General features: G+C 48.6%; 1 protein-coding gene across 1 annotated transcript in view; it reads left to right on the top strand.

Annotated features, from left to right (window-relative positions):
• The window catches only part of LOC128899312 (olfactory receptor 14A16-like), a gene marked incomplete at its 5' end in the record, with an annotated part of 21,026 nt that extends 4,696 nt beyond the window's left edge, over positions 1-16,330 (top strand). The window contains one exon of the mRNA XM_054177691.1: positions 16,220-16,330. Within this exon, the coding sequence (XP_054033666.1) occupies positions 16,220-16,330 (111 nt within the window). The remainder of the gene's footprint in view (positions 1-16,219) is intronic.
• Between the last annotated feature and the right edge of the window lie 1,452 nt (positions 16,331-17,782).

Below are 17,782 nucleotides of genomic sequence, written 5' to 3' on the forward strand. Positions count from 1 at the left end.
GCTAAAATATTTCCTTCTATCAGCTGAGCGGTGCTTGAGGTTCTGCTCCCTAAATTCAGTCCTTCAATGATATGTTTTGGGTGCAGGAATAATGGCATGAAATAAGGGGTGGCATGTAGCAGTTTGGGCTCAGTGCCTTCTGCTGCTACCACATAAGATACACCTCGAGTGTCCCAAGTGTCCAGCCCAGTAGGTAGAAACAGGAAGCTGCATACTTCACTCTCATAATGTCCTGCTCCCTATAAATCCATCTGCAAGGTCTCACACTTCCTCTTTCTTCCCTCACTGCTACTGTGAGACATGCTCCCTACCTGGTAATGGAAGGGAAGTTATCTCAAGGCCTCTTAGGCCTGGGTAGGCCTAATGCCAAGAGGAGAAGGGGAAAGGGCAATCTCAGATCTGGCCAGCTGAGATTAGCCTAACAATGGAGGAGGGCAAGAAATAGCCCTGAGGGTTCTGGGTGTACCCTCAGGTAGGGAGAAGGGGAGTGCTGGGAGGTTTCTGGGTATGCTTTGGGATCTTCTTTTGTCACTGAGCTTGTGGTTCTCTCTAAACCACTCACTGCTTTTCCATTTAAACTTTCCATCACTTCTGCAATCCTTTTGTCTGAGTCTCATTTCTCTGTCCTGGTGGGAGGCAAGGGAGGATCTGCCTTCAAACTGGGACATGGCCCTTCTCTGGAGACCTTCCAGCCCCTCCAGATCCTTCTTGTAATAGATGCTCCAGAACTGGGCACAGAGCTCCAGGTGGGGTCTCACCAGGGTGGAGCAGAGTGGGAGAATCACCTCCCTGGCCCTGCTGGCCACATTTCTCTTGCTGAATCCCAGGACACAATTAGCTCTCTGGGCTGCAAGTGCACACTGGTGGCTCCTGTTGAGCTTGTGGATGAACACTTCCCTCCTTAAGGATACTCCAGAACAAGAAGCACAGGATGGGGGATGGAAGAGGCTCCTGATCCAAAGAAAAGATATTCAAAATGTGTCCAGAGATGCAACCTAACTGATTAGCAAACATTGACTGCCTGAAGTCAAGGCACCTCTGTGGGAAAAACACTCAGGGTGTGCACCCATCCAGGCTGTCACCATCCCATAATAAGGAACAAACACACAGGGTGGGCAGAACCAGGAGGAAAGGGAATGTCTTGGAGATGTGGCAGCAAAGGCAGGAAAAGATTACCCCTCAGCTGGTCAGGAATCTGTGCCCTTGGGGCAGTGCTCCCAAATACAACTGTGGCTGAGCAGTGAGAGACTCCAAGTTGGGTCCAAGGAGATGTGAAATGGCACAAATGAAACAATGCTGCAAAGGAAAGGGCCTCTGCTCGGCACAGCTTGGCCTGATGCTTTCTGCCTTGCTCAGGAGAAAGTGAAGCAGAAAAGGCCATGGTGAAGATCTCTGCTCTCCCAGGCCTCTGCAATAGGACTGCAGGTGCAGGATCAGCTTCCCAGGGAGGAGGGAAACAGGTTACAGAAATAGCTGCTGAGGAGGGAATGGCTCCAGGCATGGTCTTTGCCTCAGAAGGAGGAGTGGGCAGCACTGAACAAGCTGTTGTGTTTCCATGGATCAGAGAGGAAGGACATCTATAGACATGGGTGAGAGACGGGAACAAAGCAGGATTGTGCAGGAAGGAGGAGCCAGCACAAGCTCTGCACCATGAGGGTAGTGGAACACTGGAACAGGTTGCCCAGGGAGGGGTTGGGGTCCCATCTGTGGAGATATTGAAGGTGAGGCTTGACAGGGCTCTGGGCACCCTGATCTAGTAGAAAAAGTCCTTGGGGAAGTTGGACAAGATAAGCTTTAGAGGTCCCTTCCAGCCCAGCCCATTATATGATCAGTGAGATATGGGAACTGAGCAGACAGATTCTGTATGAAGTGCAAAAGGAAGACACCACCTGGGGCTGCTCAGAGCTCAGAGCTCTGGGCCTGGCTATGGTTGTGGATTCCTGCCTTGGGCTTCAGTCTCAAGAAGGTGGTTGGAACAATAACCCTGAGCTTGTTCAGCTTTAGTTTGCATGGCTGTTATAGTGCAGGGCATGTGTAAGTGCTGGTCTGCTTCAGGGAGCAGAACAGGGGACAGCAAGGACCCCTGGAGAGAGCAGGAGCAAATGTCACCTTCAAGAGCAGGCCCTAAGCCTCTGTATTCTCCTAAGCTCCCATTTCAAGGACCAGGCCTAAGGCCTGTCTGCATTTCATAGAGCAATACTGAGCAAGGCTTTACTGAGGTTCTTTTCCCTATTCCAAATGCCCTGAGACTGAGCAATCCCTGCACACAGGGAAGAAGGCCAACTGCAGCTGGGCTGTGGCAGCAGTGTGGCCACCCAGACACAGAAGTTGTCCTCCCCCTGAACTCAGCACTCCTGTGGCCACATCTGGATGCTTGGTGTCTAGCTGTGGGGTTCTGCAGTCTGATAGAGAAGGGAGGAACTGAGGAGATCTGCCAGGATGGGGGTTGACATCTCTGTGGAGAGACTGAGGGACCTGGGCTGCTTCAACCTGCTGAATGGAGGTTCAGGGCACTGCCACAACAGTGTGCACATGGCTGAAGGGTGGTTTCAGAGGGGATGGAGCTCTTCTGGGGAGTGGGGAGAGACCAAAACCTCCACAGCTTGGAAGGTTCAGAGTGGAGATGAGGCCAAAGAAATGTCCCTCAAAGGGCAGAGCTGCTATGCATGAGGCCATCCACAGGTGTCAGGAAATGGCAGGGAGACTGAGACAGCTCAGGGAAGGGATGGAAATGGCAGGGGGAGAGCTGGCTGGGGAAGCAAGATTGGTGTCAGCAGCCTGAAGGGAAAGAACTGCAGGTATGGGACACTGTAGGAGAGGCTGCAGTAGGGATGGCCAAGGGCTCTGGCAAGGCTGAGAGGCCCAACAGGACCAAGGTCTTTTTGCCCTTGGCTCTGGAAGTTGCCTCTGCCACCAAGGCCTGGGAGGAGAAACTTTGCTTTGAGGCTTTGAGCTTCTTCTGTTCCAAGGGCAGTGGTCAGGGCTTGGCCTTTCTCCTTCCTAGACCAAAGGCAAGTTTTTCTCCTCTGTACTTTGCCTTTGTCTCCCTGCAATCCTGGCCTCTAATAAGCTGCTCTAACAAGTCCCTGGGGAGCCTTTGTCAGTAACAAGCCTCAGTGAGGCCAATCAGTGCTTCAAGGTACTTTGGAGTTTGCTTCTGCCTTGGACTTGTTGAGAGGCTTCTTGGCAGTCCCTTGGCAGAGTCTCCTGGCAGTACCTAAGGATGATGTAATCAGCCCCAACTACTCCATGGGGCTCATTAAATACTGCTGAACCTCTAATTATTGCCAGGGTTTCTGCAGATAATTGGAGAGGCTTTTATTGCACAAAGCATCTGATAAAAATTATTTCACAGGGTGAATCACAGACCTCAGCCACAGGTGAGGGACAGGATCTGCCTTGCCAGGGGCTGGGGGTCAGGGCTTGGCCCCTTGGATCACTGAAACCCCTCCAGGTTTCCTCAGCAGCAGAGCCACCTTGAGCTGCTTGTCCTGACCTGTCAGCACTGCCTCAGTTCTCTGCTCTCACCACAGCCTGGAGATGCTACAGTTCCTCCAGTGATGCTTCCCTTGCATCCACTGTCTCCTTCTGCTCTAACCAGACCCTGGGGACCCTTTCCCAGTATGCTTCACAGGGACCCATTAAGAGTAGAAGGAACTTCAGAGTTTCAATCCAACTTTGAATTCTTGAGTGGTTTCATCAGCTTCTCAGGCTCTGAGGTTCATGGACACAGCACCAAAGCCACCAGCTCCTTTAAATGCCTTGGGCTGTTTCTTTTGTGCTAAGCCAGGCCAGGTTCCTGAGCTGGAGGGAGCTGCTGGCAAGCAGGCAGCACTGCAGGAGACAGCTCTGACCAGGATCAGCTCCTCTGCACAGCAAAGGAGGGTTGAGGACACTGCCAGCGGATCTCAGGGAGATGAGGAAGGCAGAGAGAGCTTCAGGGTGTGCAGGTTGGGGGTGACTGAGAGCTCACTGGAAGAGAAGTCACTGCAGTCACAGACATGGTGAGTCTGTGGGTGCAGGACACTGCAGCTGTAGCTCCTGGAGGCATCTCCATCTCGGCAGCTGATGCTCAGCTGAAGGCTCCTGGAGTGTGCACACAGAAGGATGATCAAAGCCCTTCAGTTCCATCCTGTGAGCAGCAGTGAGCAGAGCTGGGTAAGGAGAAGGCTTGACCCCCATCCCCTCTGCCTTTCTCTCTTCCCTTCCCTGTCTCTGCAGCACTGCAGTGCTGATCCTTGTTTCATCACCTCTCCATGGGACTCTCATTCCCTGGGATTGGGCTGTTGGTCACTTCCTGTTCTGACACCAGAAGAATCTTCATGGCAATTTTGCATCCCTGCTGCATTTAAAGCTGTGATGAACCATCACTGGTTATTAGAGATGTGGACTGAGCTGATCCATTCCTCATGCAGCTCAGGGACAGGGGTTACAATGAGGCTGAGAGAAGTGTGCCCTAACTTGTCACTGCCTTTCCCTCCTTGGACAGATCTCCATGGCCAGAGGCAGCAGATGGCCAACAGCAGCTCCATCACCCACTTCCTCCTCCTACCATTCACAGGCACAAGGCAACTGCAGCTCCTGCACTTCTGCCTCTTCCTGGCCATCTACCTGGCTGCCCTGCTGGGCAATGGCCTCATCATCACCACCATAGCCTGGGACCACCACCTCCACACCCCCATGTACTTCTTCCTCCTCAACCTCGCCCTCCTTGACCTGGGTGCCATCTCCACCACTGTGCCAAAATCCATGGCCAATTCCCTGTGGGACACCAGGGACATCTCCTATGCAGGATGTGCTGCTCAGGTTTTCTTTGTATTTTTCTTGCTTACTGCAGAGTTTTCTCTCCTCACCACCATGTCCTACGATCGCTATGTTGCCATCTGCAGACCCCTGCACTATGAGACCCTCCTGGGCAGCAGAGTTTGTCTCCACATGGCAGCATCTGCCTGGGCCTGTGGCTTTCTCTATGCTCTGCTGCACACAGCCAATACATTTTCCCTGCCCCTCTGCCAGGACAATGTTGTGGACCATTTCTTCTGTGAAATGCCCCAGATCCTCAAGCTCTCCTGCTCCACATCCTACCTCAGGGAAGTTTGGCTTATGTGCAGTGCCTGTTTATTCTTTGTCTGTTTTGTGTTTATTGTGGTGTCCTATGTGCAGATCTTCAGGGCAGTGCTGAGGATCCCCTCTCAGCAGGGACGCCACAAAGCCTTTGCCACCTGCCTCCCTCACCTGGCTGTGGTCTCCCTCTTTCTCAGCACTGGCTCCATTGCCTACCTGAAGCCCTTCTCCATCTCCTCCCCATCCCTGGACCTGGTGGTGTCAGTTCTGTACTCAGTGGTTCCTCCAGCAGTGAACCCTCTCATCTACAGCCTGAGGAACCAGGAACTCAAGGCTGCCCTGAGTCAACTGATCCCTGGATGCTTTCAGAAACAATAAACTCTTTGTCTTCTCCTGCAGAGCAGTTCTGGTGCCACTCAGTGCAGGCCTAGCCTGGCTGCTGGAGTTCTGGCTGCTGCTGGTGGTGTTCCCCTTGTGAGAATGTTGTTCCCACACAAATATCTTTCTTCAGACCATTTCTGGTTCAGTGCTGTCCTGTCTGGTGTGACCCAGAGGCTGCAGACATGAGGAGCTGTGCTCCCTGGGTGTTCAACACAATAAATGACCCTGCAGGGAGTTGTTTCCCTGAGTTCCTTCCTCCAAGGCTTCTGTGGAGCTGCAGGGCAGTGCCTGTGTGCAGAGGTGGAGGGGCAGAGTCCCAGCACAGCAGCAGTGCCAGGCAGCCCCAGAGCCTGGGCTGTCCTCAGCTGCTCTTTCTTCCCTTCTACTCTCTCCTGCTGAGCCTCTGTGCTGGGGCATGGCCTGAGTGCTCTGGCAGCTTGGGCACTGTGCTGCTGTGTGGCAGTTCTGGGACTGCAGGCAGGGAGAGGCCAGGGCTGCTTGTGGGACAGAGCTGTGCTCCAGAGCAGCACTGCCATCAGAACAGGAGGTCTCCTCATGCCTTCATACCCCAACCCCTTCCCATTACAGACTGCACCTACTCAGAGTCCAAACTGAATACCCTGACCCCCTGCCAGTACAGTCTCAGTCCAAACATCAGCAAGTTTGCAGATGACACCAAGTCGGGAACAGATGTTAGTCAGTTAGAGGATAGAAAGGCTCTGCAGAGGGACCTTGACCGACTGGACAGATGGGCAGAGTCCAATGGGATGGCATTTAATAAGTCCAAGTGCCGGGTGCTGCACTTTGGCCACGGCAACCCCATGCAGAGCTACAGGCTGGGGTCAGAGTGGCTGGAGAGCTGCCAAACAGAGAGGGACCTGGGGGTGCTGATTGACACCCGCCTAAACATGAGTCAGCAGTGTGCCCAGGTGGCCAAGAGGGCCAATGGCAGCCTGGCCTGTATTAGGAATAGTGTGGCCAGCAGGAGCAGGGAGGTCATTGTGCCCCTGGACTCTGCATTGGTTAGGCCACACCTTGAGTCCTGTGTCCAGTTCTGGGCCCCTCAGTTTAGGAAGGACCTCAAGACACTTGAACGTGTCCAGAGAAGGGCAACAAGGCTGGGGAGAGGCCTTGAGCACAAGCCCTATGAGGAGAGGCTGAGGGAGCTGGGATTGTTTAGCCTGGAGAAGAGAAGGATCAGAGGTGACCTCATTGCCCTCTACAACTACCTGAAAGGTGGTTGTAGACAGGAGGGGGTTGGTCTCTTCTCCCAGGCAACCAGCACCAGAACAAGGGGACACAGTCTCAAGCTGTGCCAGGGTAGGTTTAGACTCGAGGTGAGGAAAAAGTTCTTTACTGAGCGAGTCATTCATCATTGGAATGTGCTGCCCAGGGAGGTGGTGGAGTCGCTGTCCCTGGAGGTGTTCAAGGGCAGATTGGATGTGGCACTTGGTGCCATGGTCTAGTTGTGAGGTCTGTTGGAACAGGTTGGACTTGATGATCCTTGGGGTCTCTTCCAACCTTAGTTACTGTGATACTGTGATACTGTGAAACATGGTTCCTTTACCCCCTCCCAGAGCAGACATGGTCTCGTCCCAGCACAAACTGCATCATCTTGCTCCATCCCAGTGCACTCTGGGTCCCATCCCAGTACAAAGTGGATTCCCTGGTGCCTTCCCAGTACCTACTGCATCCCTCCACATGTTAACTGTGTACTCTGGTTCCAACCCAGTACAGATTGGGCCCCCTCCCAGTCCAAACTCCATCTTCTGAGTCCCTCCCAGTAAATACTGGGCCCTATCCAAGTACAAATTGGTGCCCTGAATCCATCCCAGTATAGTCTAAGACCTATCTCAGAAACTGGAATGAGAGGATCCTGCTACTTTATTCTGCTCTGGTGAGACCTCCCCTGGAGTACTGCATCCAGCTCTGAAGCCTCAATATAGGAAGCACATGGAGCTGATGGAGAGGGTCCAGAGGAGAGCCAGGAAAATGATCAGGGGGTTGGAACAGCTCTGCTATGAGGACAGGCTGAGGGAGCTGGGGGTGTTCAGCCTGGAGAAGGCTCTGGGGAGACCTTATTACAACCTTCCAGTATCTGAAGGGCACTGCTTCCAAAGTCCTGCAGTGACAGAACAAGAGGCAATGGCTTCAAAGTAGAGCAGAGCAGATTTAGATTGGATGTGAGGAGCAAGTTCTGCACCATGAGGGTATTTGAACACTGGAACAGGTTGCCTGTCAGCGACGGAGACTGAAGTCAATACAGCTGACCAATATGATTATTGTTCCTTCATTGTGCCAGTATTGTACAACTATAGTGCGAGCATAGTGAGTGTAGTATAGCAAAGTAAAGTGAAGTATTAAGGAAATTCTACAACTTATATAGACTCAGAGAGCATTGTTGGCATAGCTTCATTGGCTCCCCACAAGTGACCACACATCCTACAGTTATAGATTATTGGTCACACTGCTAATGCCATGCGAGGTTGTTGATGCAGGTGTGTGTCCTGTTATTCCCAGATAACTCTCTGTGTTTATAGCTACCAGTGCCCTGCTTTAGTTACATGCTGAAGGCATAGCACTGTTTGGCTACACTGCTAGTTACTTCTGCACTTATGCTGAGTATGGTCTACCACCATGTCAGGCTCTAGGCCTGCACTGCCAGGTTGCTCACACTGCTTATTGCTACCATTGCCACACATCCCCCTTTTTTGTTTTTGTGAGCAATCTGGTCATGGGAGTTGTTCCCATCCCATACAAGATACTCTTTGCATACACAGAAGCAAGCAAGGTAAAGCTAAGCTGTATAGCAAAAGCAAGAGTTCTGTAGTGCAGCATGTCTGACAGACTGATGTAACCCATACAAGGCACAAAGCTTAAGCTGAGCTCATTAGAATATTCTAACAGAGCTGGCATAATACATGGTCAAAGATAACAAACCTTGTAAAGAAGAACTTAGATCTTAATAGTTCCGATCTTTGCATATCACTCCTCTTATTGACAAAGAAGACTTGATTATGCCTGAGCACATTGCACACAGAGATTGAGGCACAAATCCAATCCTCAGCACTGTCCTTTACAATCTGCTTTAGGGGTATGTTGCATCTTTATTTTCTCTAGGATGGTCAAAAATCATGAATTGTTTCATGGTAGCAAGATTTCTTTCATCTGTAAAGGTAGATCTGGCCAGGCTCTAGCTTCACAGACAGAAAACTTGCAGGCAAACAGCAAGAGCAAAAAGAGCTTCATTGCTTTGCCCAATATAAAATTGCACATAATAATGTGGGTTTGCTCATCCTGATGATACTGACCTATTGATGCTTTGTTTTTGCTGAGGAAAGGTGCACAGAAAATGACAATTTGAGAACACAATATGCTTCAACCCATCTTTATTTTTTTTTCCACATACCTAAAATTTCCCTCTTTTTTTTTGTTGGGTATTTATTTGTTTTGTTTTCAGCCTAAAATGAGAATGCACGTTGTGTTATAATTAATTTTGACTTTCCCTTTAACTACGTCAAATTATGGCAAACTGGTGAAGTAACATATAAATCCATAGGAACATTTTCTCTACTCACAGAACAATCAAACAATCATGATATTCAGTCCCAATTCAGATGGGTTTTTTTGGTACATTCTTCTGATTGATGCTTTTGATCTCAGAGTATCATAACAGTCACTGTGATTGATGTTGAACTTCATGGGCCATGCTGTTCTTTCATATTCTTGAGTCTTCTGCTGTTGTTTATTGCGATGATTGCAGTTGACATGGGGTAGTTAGTTCTTGCTGGCATCACTAAAAAACATTAGCTATAAAATCTACATCCTCTTTTTTCTTTTTATTTGTTTTTTTTTGGTTTGATATATATTTTTAAATAATATTTTTATGTTATTATTTTTACTTTGTGATTTTATTATTTTATTTTTATATTTTAATTAACTGCAATTATTTTTTAAACATTTTAAATCTAATTTATTTATTTTTTTCCAAATTTTTTGTTATTTTATTTCATTTTTTTCTATTATAACTTTTTAAATTTCATTATTTTAATTTTCAATTTAATTTTTAAAAATATTTTTAAATATTTGTAATCTGTAATTTTAATTTTTATTATTTTTATTTTAATATAATTAATTTTTTCATTTTTCAGTTTTAAATTATTTTTTCATTGTATTTTGAAATTATTTTAAATTTATTTTTAAAATTTTTTGCTTTTTTATTTTTGACATTATTTGTAAATTTTATTTTAAAATTATTTTTATTGTTTATCTATTTTTATTTTTAACATTTTTTCAGATTTTAACTTTAATTTTTTTAATTTAACATTTTTTTAAAATTAATTTTTCATTTTACTTTTCTTTATTGATTTTTATTTTTGTAATTTTATTTTTTAATATATAGCTTTATTTTATTATTTTTTATTTTCTTTTTATTGCATTTTTTATTTTTATTTTATTTTTTATTTTAATGCTATTTTAAATTATTTTTAAAATTATTTCAATTTAATTTTATTTTTTATATTTTAATATTTTGGGGGTTTTTATATTTTTTTAATACCTTTTTAATGTATTTCTTTAATTTCTTTTTCCATTATATGTATTTTTGATCTATACTTTTATTTTTTTAATTGCTTTTTAATGTTTATTTTAATTTTTAAAATTATTATTATTTTATGTGTGTTTTTTTTAAATTTGTATTTATTTATTTTTTTTCATTGTTTTTATTTCACTTTTTTACTTTTTAAAAATGTTTTTGTATTTTTATTTTTTATTTCTTCTGGTCTATGTCTAAGAAGGAAATAGAAAGATGTTACATTAGGTAAGGAATACTTTTAAAAATTAACACCTGTTTACTACAAACCTTAACTATATTACCTGGAGCTCCTTTGCAATGCCGAGGCACACAACCGAGAAGGTTTGAACCAAAAGAGAGACTTATAATTTGAACTCATTACTAAGTACTTACACCTTACTACAATTACTATGTACTAAGTACCTGTAAATACCAAATGCTTACCATTCATTATGCTTACTAGGAAAACTTAGCAAAACTCTAAATAACAACTCGCCGAGAGACATTACAATCAGAAATGATGAAATTAGCACTGTTGCATTAAATCAGAGCAGAGCTTTGGTAGACTAGAGTCATACCAGAAAAGGGGGGAGGCGTGGGGGAGGGAGGCTGGCTAGCAAGGTATGCTCTAATTGCAATTGTTCCTGCACTAGGATCTAAACAACTTGCAGCCTAGAAATCGCAAGCTCTGATGTGGTGTTAACAGAGTATTTGCCACCATATGTGTGTCATATGGGGTTAACAAGTGTGCTGAAAACAAATGATCAGTTACAGCAGTTGTGTATCCTGACTTTAACCTACAGGTAGTTATGGCTTGTTTAGCTTCTTTTCACATTTTCCAGTCCAGAGATTGCCATATTCATTGTTGACCTTGTAATACCACAGGAGCTGCATGTACAGGAAAATCTACAAATTCTCCACCTATTACTGCATTTCTCACAGTACCTTCCCCATCCCTCCCCCTCCTGATCCCTTACACTATTGTCCCTTCAGAATTTGATTGTATTCTCCATCGCAGTGATATCATCTGCTGATAATGTCTGGGATCTAGGAGGCAAGGAGGGCAGTGCAGCCATGGTTGCTGTGGGGGCTACCGCTGTGGGGGCCACTGCTAGGGCTTCTGGGGCCACTGGGGCCACTTGCTGGGGCTGCCACTGGGGCCGCAGCCATGGGGACCACCACTGGGGCCACCAGGATGGGGACCACCACTACAGGGGCCACCCCATGGTCATTTCTGTCGGGCTCAGTGGTGTGTTGGTTGGGGCCGCCTCTGTTGGGGCTGCTGGGACTGCCGGGGCTCGCAGGAGGGGTCTGGTTGTAAAAATGCCATAACCGTGAGCCTCCAAACACTCCATTTCTTCTAAGAGGAGCTGCAGAACAGAGTCAGCACTGTTTAACTTCCCGACATCGGTCCCCTTGCCCTCCAAATCTGAGCTGCCGCAGTCGGTACTAGAGGAAGATGTTGATGAAGGGGATCAAATGTGTGGAACCACAGGCTTTCTACATTTTCTTCTCTGCTTGGGACAAATGACAGTAGTGGCATCTGGTGAACGCAGTGTGTTCACCAAGATGGTCAATGTGGCATCTTCTTGCGTTGAATCTTCATGCATAGTGACCTCCAATTTGTCTGTGGGCATCTCCTCAGTCAGGTCAGAATTTGCCTCTGTCGCTACTGATGCAGCGGCAACAGATTTTTTCTTGGAACAGAACGGTAATAGGGGAGCCACAGTTTGTGTAGGAGGGGGAAGAGCAGGTAATTGAAATAGGAATTGTAACAAGGATGTTGATGAAGCGGCAGATGATGCAGGGAGGGAGGGGGGCCGGAGGGAGGGCTCTGCACTTCCAAATCTCCCTTTTTCATCTCACTTAGAACCAATGCCACAGCAGCTGAATCGAGAGTAGACTGCTCTGCTTTTATAGATTGCAGTGTATGTGACAATGTGCCACACAGTGCTATAGTGAAAAAGCTTCTTTTTGAGCCTTTAGGCACCTTATCCCACAGCTGGGCTCCAATTTTGTCCCAGGCTTCGGAAGTGAAAGTTACGGTTGCTGTGGGGATAAAATCATGATCCCGGGCCCAGGCTAATAGCCCTCTTAAAAATCCCAGAATCGTAAGCAATACCTCTCATGGAGAGGATACTTTGGAGGGCATTTAGCACAGCCTCTTCTACTTTGCTCAGTGCTTCCCCATGACCCTCCCTGATCACTCACCTAATCCTAGTGAGATTCACTTCCTTTTCTGAGCGCGCGCTGCTTATTTTGTCAGCACCGGGGCAGTGCTGGTTCGACCGGCTTCCCATCCTTCTCGGAGCATACCTCTTATGCTGAGTCGAGCAACATTGTAGTCCAAGGATCCCATCCATGACTTTGGGCACCAGATGTTGTTGACGGAGAACAGAATCAATACGAATGACCGATATGATCTAGAATTGTTTGTTTATTAAGGAAACCTCTACAGCTTATATAGACTGAGAGCATCGTTGCATAGCTTCATTGGTTCCCCACGAGTGACCACACATCCTACTGTTATAGATTATTGGTCACACTACTAATGACACGCAAGGTTGTTGATGCAGGTGTGTGCCTGTTATTCCCAGATAATCTCTGTGTTTATAGCTACCAGTGCCCTGCTTCAGCTGCATGCTGCAGGCACAGCACTCTTGCTAAACTGCTAGCCACTTCTGCACTTATGCTGAGCATGGCCTACCACCATGTCAGGCTCGAAGCTTATACTGCCAGATTGCTCACACTGCTTACTGCCACCATTGCCACACCAGGGGACACAGCAATACACCGACCCCAGCACTGTCAGGCCAAAAGTGACCCCCCCCAGGCGCACCTTTTGCAGCAGATTGAACTGAAATCTCCTTTTTTACACCTTCTTTCCTCAGAAGCAAATGTGCCCCTGTGTGATGAAGGGCTTATTGATTCATGAGTATGCAATATGAATTATATAAATACTAATTTATTGTTAAAATGATGAATAACCTATGAGTCACTATTTTATATCCATATTCTAGTGCATGATTGTGAAATACATCCCAGAAGTGGTTTAGTATTTACAATCTGGACCCAATTAGAAGATTTACAGAATTAATTTCTATTAATATAACTCAGGCTGCGTTCTGCCACTCGTCCACCAGGTGGCGACTTGATGAGTCTCTGGCAGCTGCTTAACTCTATACAGAGGTATTACAATGCGTCAGAGGCTGGAACTAGAAATGTGCTGCTAGACACAGGTGCTTTGAACTGAATGTCAGTGAGTGGGAAGCAGGTGGAAGATACACTGTGTCCTTTGTTGTAGCAAGGTTAGGTTCTGCAGGCTGTCACTGGGACTGGCTCCTGGGCTGGTCTGCAGGCGACAGTGGAGGAACTTTCTCCCTCCTGCAGCAGGAGAGGGATGGAATGTAGGCTTACCAGTAGGCAGGCTCCCTTCACAGGACTCAGGCAGCTCCCTCTGGACAGCAGAGTGGTTCTGCAGGGTTGGCCTGGCAGGGCCAGTGGGGCTGGTCCTGGGATGGGGTCAGCCCTCATGGCAATGACTGTCGGGGCTGGTGAGGGCGGCCCCGGGGAAGAGGCGTGGCTGTGTGGAGCGGCAACTTCCCCTTTGCTTGGCTCGAAGGAGTGGGCAGGAGCCTAAGCGGTCCTGGCTTTGGTGCACAGGGCATGAACGGTGCTCTGGATTCCCTTGAGATTCACAGGGCATGGAGCAGCAGAAATGGTGACTCCTCTCCCACTATGGCTGGGTTATACAGGCATGAACCTGACACTGCTCCTGCTCTCCAAGCAGACACAGAGGGTAGTGCCTCTTGTCAGTCTGCTGCTTCAGGCTGAGGCAGATGTTTGCACTGCAAGACTTGGGTAAGTACCTTCCCTGGCAACTGGGCAGATCTCACCCTCAGGGGTCCAGTCCTCTTGAAGGCATGTCAGGCTCTTCTGACCAGTGAGGCTGGCAACACAACGCTGTAGCTTCTCAGGCTCTCAGTGCTGGTCTCTCCTCTGGAGATCCTCTCAGGGCTGAGGCTCAACAGGCCTGCCCAGCTGCAGGCTTAATAGCAAAGGCTATGGCATGAGCTCAGTCTCAAGCAAGGAGAGAGAACACAGTGAAAGAGGGCAACGTATTTACAAGCTGGGGCAATACTGATAGGTTTCTGGAGGCTGGATGTGGCCAATGGGCACTCTCGTGAACAACCGGCTGCAGCCTATGGGAGGCATGAAGCTGGAATTATGCCTTGCTTAGTATCAGCACCAGCATCCAATGCCATGGCTGTGTGCACGGGTCTGTGCCACCTGGGCCTTTGTTCCCCTCATGAAATGAGGGGGAACTTGTCCACCTGCTGGGACAGGTTTCAATATCTGGGCAGAATGTGCCTTCAGCACAAGTGGGAGGGCTCAAAGAGATTGAGTTAGTTCAGGGAGGAAGCCCAGTCTGAACTGGGATGGCATCAGGGTCTGCAGAGGATCTGCTTTGTACACATCAGTACTGGGAGGGGATCAGAGGATCCAGTTTGTGCTGAGAGGCAGCCAGGGCTGTATTGGGAGGGCTTGAAAGGATCAAGATTGTGCTGGGAAAAGGCCCAGACTATGGCAATGGGGCCATGGGATCCAGCTGGTATTGGAACAGAACTCAGACTGTGCTGGGAGGGTGTCTGGGTGTCCAGTTTGTGCTGGGATGGATGAGGTTGTTACTGGGAGCGGCTCAGGCAGTCCACACTCTGTCCTGGGACAGAGTCAACACAAAGGCCCTGGCCAAGAGCTTCCAGGGAGAGACTCTCCTGATGGTGCAGAAGTGTTGCTCTAGAGGTAGCCTCAGCCTCTGGCTGCAGCCTGCTGCCTCTTGACCTGGTGTCTTGTGCCATGGCCATGAGCCTGCCCTGCACTGCTGGGATGAGAGCCCTGCTGCTGCCTGTTGCCCCAGCAGCTTCTTCTCTGCAGGCAGGAAAAGCTGAGCTCCCTCAGCTGTGATCACAGCCCAAGGGCTTGAGCCTCTGCTCAGCTTCTGCTGGCACAGGCTGCCCTTGCAGAGGCCATGACACCTGTGAGCCTTCCCAGTCAGCTCTGTGCCAGGCTCTGCCAGGGTGTGTGCCAAGAGAGAGGCTGGGCAGGGCTGACTGTTCCCTGCCACAGGCCCTGGGCCCAGCAGGAGGAGGGAGATGTGAGGGCTGTGGGCAACAGGGTGTAGTGAAGGATGCTTATGGTCAGGATTGTGCCCCAAACATTTCTGGAACATACTCTTCTGAGTGTTAAACCTTTTTGTTTCCCGCTTCTTTCTGGGGGCAACAGGGGGGATCCTGGCGCCACTGAGTCCAGGTAAACAGCCTGGGCATAGCATATACTTACACCATATTTGGTAGGTGTTACTCCATTGGTTAACCTTGCGTTAGCAACAGAATGCTCATTGGGCCAGTATTTACTGGGGCAAATGGTATATAGGGGTCATTTGGTTAATGAGCCCCCCCACATCGTGTTGGAGCCTGTGAGTGTGTGCGTGCCAGTGCTGCCGTAGTCCACCTTGCCCAGGACTCAAGCCAGTGCCCCAAGAGACCTCACGCTCCTTTGCCACCGTCACCCAGCTGCGTGCGGTGCCGTGAACAGCATCCTGTGGGATCAACCACGACACGATCCATTGCCGCAGGAGAAACGCCAGCAGCCTGTGTGAGCCAGCGTCGCTGACCTGCCACAGCCCCCCGCTCGAGCGGGAGACCTTTGTGTCCTGGGAGGAGCAGCAGCCACGGGGTGCAGCCACGCGGCCGGCGTCATTTCCTGTCTCCATCTTACGGCACATCCGTGCCACGTTTCTGGACCATAAATATTATTAAGGGGAGACCTCACGAAGTCCTCAGCTTGTAAGTCAAGCCTTCCTTTATAGAGTTTCTAGTTAAGGTAGCGTTTAGATTGCCCCGAGTGGAGGGTTGCAGGTCACCGACCAACCCCCTCCCCCGCCGCTTTCTGAATTAGTTTCGATTCTAGGTTCTGTGAATTGTTTGAGTCAATTCCCCATATTTAAACATTCTGTAAACATTGTTTCACTAACCGGATATTGATACCTGTGAAGGGTGACTGTAAATACCCCCTTACAGAGTTTATAAATAAATTTAACATATATTTTCATTGGTGTATCTGCCGCTCATTTTCTGAGGGCATATTCACAACATTAATGGCGCAGTGCAAGGGTTATCCAATAAGTGACTGTCTTTACAGAATGGGATACGTGGTGACACGATCCGATATACAATGGGCTATAGAAAATCTGACAAATCCGGACCAAATTACTACGAAATTAGCCGAATACGTGGTCGAGCTATGCGCTGACCCAACCGCAGTAACCAAGGAAAGAGTTACTGCGATCGGGGCTTGCATAATGCGAGCACAAGACGAATTTACAGCATTGCAAGAAGAGATTAAAAAACTCGAGCTAAAAAATAACTCCCTGGAAAGAGAGTTAGGAAAGGCTGAGGCACAAAATGGTAAACTTCATGACTTGCTTACGTTGCAAATTAAAGAAAGCAACGCTACTCTCAAGGCATTTGCGGGGTCAGACACAGACTCTAATTCAAACCTCCCTGGGATCTCCCAGCCGCCTAGCCCTGAGGAGCCCCGCGGCCGCGATGTCGCGCCCGGACCCATATCTCCCGTACCGTCCTTTTACGAATTCCCCCCACTGCAGACTCGCGGAAAGAACTTAAAAATGGCGAGTCCCACCGTAGCGCAAGACTTTAGACCCACGGTCTCCTTGGAGCTGCCGACGCTCCAAACAGCGAGTCCCGATTCACCCGTTCAGCCCAGCACGTCAGCAGCAGCGCGCGAATTAAATCCGCCTGCTAGTAGTGCTCCGAGGAGCATAGTCCGGAAAAAATACCGGAGCTACCAAACGGAGAGAAACCCGTCTGACCGGGGCGATACGGATTACAGTTCGGAAGACGAACCCGTACGGAGCAAAGCCGTGTATTTACGTCCCGTTCTTAAAGAGCAATATACGGATGGCCACCGCGGCCGAGGGACAACAACTACCTCCGTTCGCCCCTATAGCGGAGCAAAGCTTCGGGAGCTGCAGGAGACGTTCGCACGAGAACCGGACGAGTCGGTAACAGACTTTCTGTATCGCGTTATGGAATTGGGCGGGGATACAATTATTTTGAACCGTAATGAAGCAAAAGGCTGTTCATGGGGCCATGAGGTATTTTTGGGGATGGGTCCAGAGGGACACCACTCGTTAACTTCCCGTATAGCTCACTGGGCTGGAAGTTTAGACCCTATAGATAGAGATGAACCAACAGAAGTGAGGGTTACAAGTTTGGCTGAACTTACTGCCGCAATTAAAAAGTTCGCGTGCGTTCAAGCAATGTACGATCACGGGGCATATTCTTCCCCATTAGATGCCCCAATTAACCCAGTGCGACTCAAAATTCTAATCCGTGGTCTGCCCCCGGGACTAAAAATGTATGTGATGCCAAAAAGGAGGAAATTGAACGAGTAATCGAAAGGAATAATGCCTCTGCTAATTCCCGGGAACACCACTTGACTTGGGAAGAGCTTCTAATGGCATTATCCCACAAGGGCCGAGACCTGGGCTATTCTGACCATACGCCCACGGCCAAAACTCCCAGCGACAGACGCCATACCGGCTTCAAAAGCAACCACGCGGCGGCGCCGCGGGGGAAGAAGCAGGAAGTGCGCCACGCTAAGGCATCCCCTACTGCAACTTCTGCGAGTTCACGTAGCAGCACGGAGTCAGATTGCAGTCACTCGGGAAGTCCCAGAGGG

The sequence above is a fragment of the Dryobates pubescens genome, chromosome 43, assembly GCF_014839835.1.
Source record: "Dryobates pubescens isolate bDryPub1 chromosome 43, bDryPub1.pri, whole genome shotgun sequence".
NCBI lineage: Eukaryota > Metazoa > Chordata > Aves > Piciformes > Picidae > Dryobates > Dryobates pubescens.